Source organism: Pocillopora damicornis, chromosome 14 (assembly GCF_964200805.1).
Source record: "Pocillopora damicornis chromosome 14, jaPocDami1.2, whole genome shotgun sequence".
Taxonomy (NCBI): domain Eukaryota; kingdom Metazoa; phylum Cnidaria; class Anthozoa; order Scleractinia; family Pocilloporidae; genus Pocillopora; species Pocillopora damicornis.
The window spans coordinates 3,549,249-3,555,956 of record NC_142683.1 but is presented as its reverse complement, the minus strand read 5'-3'; the positions used below and the strand labels follow the sequence as shown (position 1 = coordinate 3,555,956).

General features: G+C 36.1%; 1 protein-coding gene across 1 annotated transcript; it reads left to right on the top strand.

Annotated features, from left to right (window-relative positions):
* Nucleotides 1-92: 92 nt before the first annotated feature.
* On the top strand, nt 93-5,760 carry LOC113681832 (uncharacterized). The gene is made up of 2 exons (XM_027198952.2): nt 93-389; nt 3,607-5,760. Exons 1-2 carry the CDS (start codon nt 198-200, stop codon nt 4,072-4,074), a joined length of 660 nt encoding a protein of 219 aa, XP_027054753.2. The 5' UTR covers nt 93-197; the 3' UTR covers nt 4,075-5,760.
* The last annotated feature ends 948 nt before the right edge of the window (nt 5,761-6,708 follow it).

Below are 6,708 nucleotides of genomic sequence, written 5' to 3'. Positions count from 1 at the left end.
ATCTGAGCAGAGTACATTTCAGTCCAGCTAGACAACTCGTCACGCAACGCTAAGAAGAATCGTTGCGTGACGACCCTCACTAGCATTCCCGCGGATAGTCACGTGGTACATACCCTGCATAGCTATAGAGGTGGATGCTCGCCCAGTGAGTTTGATCTCCTAATTTTGCGGCCCTCTCGGGTTTTTGTACTAAAGGCATGGCCGGCGGAAGATACGATCATTATGACTATCTCTACAAGATTGTCTTGATTGGCGATTCTGGCGTTGGAAAATCTTCCCTTCTATCTCGTTTCACGCGAAACGAATTCGACCTTGAGTCGAAATCAACCATCGGTGTTGAATTTGCCACACGAAGTATTCAAGTAGATGGCAAAGTGATCAAAGCACAGGTATGTCGTACTTGGCTCTATTTTCAGATGAAAAAAATCCCTTCTTGCGTTTGAGTGAAGAGGAGTGTTAAATGCTCTGCATGTTTTGTGTTGAAATGTAGGTGAGTATCAAGCTGTTTAAAAATATTACATTCGATTATTTTGTCTAAATTTTTCTTCGCGCTAGTAGGGCTTAAAAGCGGAAATAAGCTTAATTTGATAATTCAGGAATAAATAAAATTCCACCATGCGAGGTTGCTAGATTAACAAGGAGTTAAGTCGTTAAAGTTTAAACTGAAATATTAACATATTGTTATTCCTTTGTTCATTAACAATACATTTTGGCATGATCCCTTTTAGTTTAAAGTACAATCGCTGCATGAATGATTGATCATGTCGAGTGTCCATATCGATCAGAGGCTTGTATTCTTCGAGTTAACGATGTCTTGATTTAGAACAACGGGGAATTTTGAAAATGCAAAAGTTAGTCATAGAAACACTTAAAAAATGGAAAAGATTTGATGTCTTTCCATAATCTTCACATGCCATTTGCTTTGTGGGGCTTGTCTTAAGAGCGTGATTTGACCAAAGTTCGCCATGAATTTTGTCAGGAATATTTTTATGTTTTTTTCCGGGCTGAAATCATCTGTTTTCTTTCCAAGAGACATTATCTCTGATATAATACAGAGAGGTATGGTGAAATGATGCAATCTTGTTATGTTAAATGTTAATGATGATATCCTTGCAAGATAACCTTATGCAACATGGTGCTAAATGAACCTTACAAAAGGGTTCAATTTAGCATCCTCCTTCTAAAAAGCACCCCCTCTCTAGTAAGCGCCCCCTTTCGAAATTGTTGTTTGTTTAGAGGATGTAAGTACCCTCATTCCAATAAGCTTCCATATTCTGGTTCAGAGATAGCACAGCTAGAGTACTCTCCCTACCATTATTATGTGAATGTTTGCTGTACATTTTTTACTTCTACAGTTTTTGCTATCATTCCTTTTCAAGTAAGCATTAAAGCTTTGTTTACCACATTCTGCTGTTTCTCATGAAAGAAATAAGCACTCTGTTTTGAACAAGCACTCCCCACCCCCCAAAGGTACCATAAGAAAATAAGCACCCTGGGTGCTAAAGCAAAATCATTACAGTAAAACATCCTTTCAGTAGGATGAACAAGAGGAAATAATCATTAATCCTTTCATTTGCAAGTTCCAAAAAGTTATTTACAATACTATCTACCATACATTTCTTATTTATTTGTATTTGTATTTTTTATTTCCTCGATTTCAACAACCTTTTGAACAATTACCAAGAAGAGAAAGAAAATAGAGAAGGGAATAACATAGCAAGCTATTAACCCTTTAACTCCCAAGATCTCATTAGTAATTCTCCTTACTGTCTGCAATATAGTTCTTCAGGGTGTGAAATTAATTTTTTTTTCTGATAGCCACTTGGCTCCTAAATTCTTCAAAGTGGTAGCCAATTCAAAAGAAGTTGGTTGCCATTTTCAAAGACAAACAAACCCTTTTTATTTACCCTGTCATCGTTCTAGAAATTAAGTTAGGGAAAAGATCTTTAACGTGCTACAAAGTAGACACTAGGATGGATGATATGCAACGTTCAAGCTCACCTAAATCCAAGATGACGTCTAGTTATCGATCTTGATGCCTGTGCTGCGTTTTGGAAACAAACTTAACGAGGAAGTTTGCTTCGGATTTATCTTTGCAAATCTTTTTTATTTACTATATCTCTAAATAAGGTTATGATGAAACATTCTAGTCGCCAATTTGGTGACTAATTTTCAGGATTTGGTTGCCAAAGTAAAAAATTTAGTCCCATTGGCGCCTGTATGAGGCGCAATTTCACGCCCTGTTCTTGTGATATTAGTTGGGAGAATTTGGTATTGAATCAATTAATAATGCCCTAATGAATATCTTCCTTTATTCTCATCACTTGTCTGCTTAATATTTAATTGATATTGTAAGGAGAAACTCTGTCATGGTCACTCATGGGAGTTAAAGGGTTAAGATATCCATTAAGTTAAAAATTACATACAGGAAAACAAAAACTATACAAAATAATACAACTATAAGAGAGGAGAAGAGGAAATGCACCTTAAACAACATAGATGAAAAAATCATCTTCTTTTGCACTGTCTTCTGTGTCTGGGAACCATGATCATGCCACTAGAAGTAAATCTTTGCTTGACCTGAAGCTTAGTCCCTTCAGAACGAGTATTTGAAGATTCAGTCCAACAGTTATTGGTCACTTCTTTTGGAATGATATTTTTAATACTTCTACAGGAGAAGTCTACTAGAAAACTATTTCTAAGTGTTCTATTTAGGGAATTGCATGTGGTAAAAAATTTACTCCATTCGGGTAAACTTTATCCAGCAGGAAATGTAAGGAAACAAAGTGCTCTGATTGGTCAATTCAGGTAAAATTTACCCTCATCTGGTAAACATTTTTAGTGCATATTGTTTTTGGTAAGGGCACAATGTTTCTGACACATGTAATCCCTTTATCTTGATCTAACACCAAATTCTCATAACTAATTTACAAGAAAATGTAAGAAGCTAGAGGGAAGAATTGACAATCCCATCTTGGGAGTTAAAGGGTGAAGAACTCTTTTTATTTATTATTTTTTTCCTCAGTATTTATTACTGTGACAGTCTTCCTTTGACCTTGTATATTTATAATTATTATTTTATCACTGAGATTTATTTGGTGGTAAATCGTATAAAATTTCATAGTCAATATATATTCCTTCCTCTGTGTTAAAAATACATGAAAATTGTTCAGAGGAACTCTATTTTTGGTCTCCCTTGGAAGTGAAAGGGTTAAATTTTGAGTTGTGACTGATATACAAGGAAGTACTTCCTTTGTTCTTGGAAACACCTCAAAAAAACATGACTGTGAAAAAGTGAGGGGGAAGTGCACTGGAGAGATTTATTGGAGAATACAAAACCAAGAAATTAGGTATCAGGAATTTTAGAATGTTCGATCCTAACAGTATGCAGGACACTTGTCATGTGTGAACTTTGTGATGGGCCTTGCTCACTATAGAGTCTCTGTGGCTCAGTGGTAGAGCATCGGAGCATGGAATCCAAAGGTCTGGAGTTCAATTCCTTATGGGGAATTATAATTTGTTCTTTGTTCCGTACTTGTGACAACATAAAAAATGTCTTTCTCTGTTTGACTTCTTGTTGTTTATTATTCTATTTTGCCATTTAAGGTTTGGGATACAGCTGGCCAGGAACGTTACCGTGCGATTACAAGTGCCTATTACCGCGGAGCTGTTGGTGCTGTATTGGTCTATGATTTATCAAAACAGAAAACTTTTGAGAATGTGGCACGCTGGCTTTTGGAAGTACGTGAACATGCAGAGTCCTCCATTGTCACCATGCTTGTTGGAAACAAATGTGATTTGAAACACCTGCGAGCAGTTCTTGCAGAAGATGCCAAAAAATATGCCAATGACGCAGGATTGTCATTTATTGAGGCATCAGCTTTGGATGCTACAAATGTCGAAGAAGCCTTTACACAAACAATTACAAAAGTTCATGAAGTGCAATTGGCAAAAATAAGAAAAGAACTTGACATGCCAGGACAGAACTCTGGAACTTCAGAAGGAAAAGGAAAGGTGGTCGAAGTAAATGAAGCCTCACAAGCAGGAGAAAGAAACTGTTGTGTTCTTTTCTAAGGATGTGGACACTTGTCACAAAATTCTGGGGAATTACTGAAATGTCTGGTTTTTTTCAACATAAAGCAACAATTTAGATGATCATAATTATTATAAAGATTATAAATAGAAATTATTTTAATTGCAAATAATTCAACTTGTATTATATTTTCTAGGAGTAGATCCTAATATTTGAATATTTCTCGCATTGAAATCTTTATTTGGAAATTCTAATCTCAGATTATTGACAATTGGCTAAAAATATAAACCCTTAGAGTGATCAGCATCTAATTTCTCCCCATAATGTCACCCCTGCATTGCACATTGAGGTCATGAGAATAAAGGAAATGGTCACCAACGAAAGAAGCTTTTGATCGGTAAACAAATTCTCCTTTTCAGCACCTTAGGAAATGTATAAAGAACAGTATGGAGAATATGTATACTGATGTTAGGATGTAAAGAGTTAAGGGAAGATGCCCCTCTGAGTTTTTGGTTGGGTTTTATGCTTGATCATCTTGATCCAAACCATTTCAGATCAAAACAGCTAGAATAATATATCTTGTTTGGTTTAGAGCTGAAAAAGCTAACTATATATCTGCAATTCACAAAGTAGCCAGCACAAATGGTCTGAAAGCTAGAAGGTTTCTGTTGCCTACTACCAAAAAACAAAAACGGAAATACAGTGAGGTAGAGTTTAGCAATGTGTACATTTTGTGGGTTGTGGATAAAATTTGTCTTGGATCTATTATGGTCTTGTCTTGCTTAAGGTTTTACATTCTTATTGGTTAAAGACTGGGTATTATCTTCTTTAACCCTTTTACTCCCAAGATCTAATTAGTAATTCTCCTTACTATCTGCCATACAATTCTTATGATGTTAGTTAAGAGAATTTGGTATTGGATCAACTAATAATCCTATGATTGATATTCTTCTCTATTCTCATCACCTACCTGCATGATATTGTACTGATATTGTAAGGAGAAATTCTGTCTTGGTCACTTGTGGGAGTGAAAGGGTAATTTACCCTTTACAGCATTGGTGACCAGGATTCAGAAGCACTAATTTTCAAACTGGATGATGTATGATTTCTCAATATTTCCATGAAGGAGACGGATGAAATCATGGACAAAATTTCTTCTCTAATAGTAACTTGAGTGATTGTATTGTCGTACTGTCCTCAGGCCCAGTGAATAGAATCCCTCCAAATTTGTCCTAAGGATTATTTGACCAGACAATCGTACCCCACTGGTGAAGAATTGTTTAATATAAAAAAAGAAGGAATAAGGAAGAAACTATTTTGGTATGTTAGACTAAATTTTGTAGCAATTACTTGGCTGAAGACAAAACTTACAACCAAATCTACTTGTAGTTCACTTTTTGTGGAATGTTGAATGTCTTGTAAGCCCCAGTTGCTATAATCACTCCTGAATTCTAGGCTCAGTCATTTCAAAGGGGATACCCACCAGATAAATCTTCATCCAGTGGATAAGTGCTAACAGAATATACTGCACAATCCAATGGAAAGAGATTTATTTAGTGGATAGCGTTATCCACCCTTAAAACAGTGGGAGGCAGATCATTATTTTGTATGGGGTAGATTTCTAGAGGATGTTAGTAATCCTCTTTGTTTTTGTTCTCCATCCATTCTAATTATGATAGTAGTTCATCTCTAGTAAACAATTTTGAAAATAAAATATTACTGTCAAATCTGGACTTCTGTGAACATTTGACTAATCTAAAACTGATCATCACTTGGAGTGTATAAAATTATTATATTATTATTAATTGTTATAATCATAATTTATTTGCTGCTTCTTTTCAACCCAAGCACATTCCTGAAATTAGTTTCCTGTGTTCATGGTTTTCTTAGTTTGATTGGAAGAATTAAAGACAAGATACAAAAGAAAACAAGAAAAGAAAGAACAACAATGAAAAAAAAAAACAAAACTAAACAGAAAACGTTCAAGTTGATATTCAGTCCTAGACTATAATATGAGCAAATAAAAAATAGGTTTTCCACTTTATGTGATGAGAGTAGTTTATGAATGCACCTATTTATGTATTTAGTGGGAAACTCTTGCAATGGCAGAAATGGCAGAGATCAATGAAATTAGCTGTGAGGTGCAAAGAAGAAGGTGGAACTGTTTAGGACATGAACTCAGGAGAGAGGGTGTGAACAACTGTTTTATGGTATTAGGGTGGACACCAGAAGATGGAGGGGTAGGAGGGAGACCAAAGACCACTTGGGGAAGGACCGTCAAAAGAGAGAGAGGCAAGGCAAGGTGGAAGAGCTGGAATGTGGCCAAGATGGTGGTATGTGACAGGAGGGGTTGGGCAGACAATGTGATGGCCTTATGCACCTACTGGCATAATGAGTGATGATGTTGGATCTCCTGCAACCCATGAGGATTAAAACCCAGGCCCAGTTGTTTTAAGGCCAATTAGTGTTAACCCAGGATTAAATTTTAATCAAGGTTTCTATATTTTTCTGTTCAATAGCCGTTTCAGGATAAGTTTCCCGTTTTTAATCATCAAATTATGGTCCAAGCTCACATAGCGACCTCGAACAAAAACATGTTCATGTCTTGCAGGGTCACGCCCACGATTCTGTCACGCAATGGAGCATTAATGACGCGAACGATGACGATGTTAACT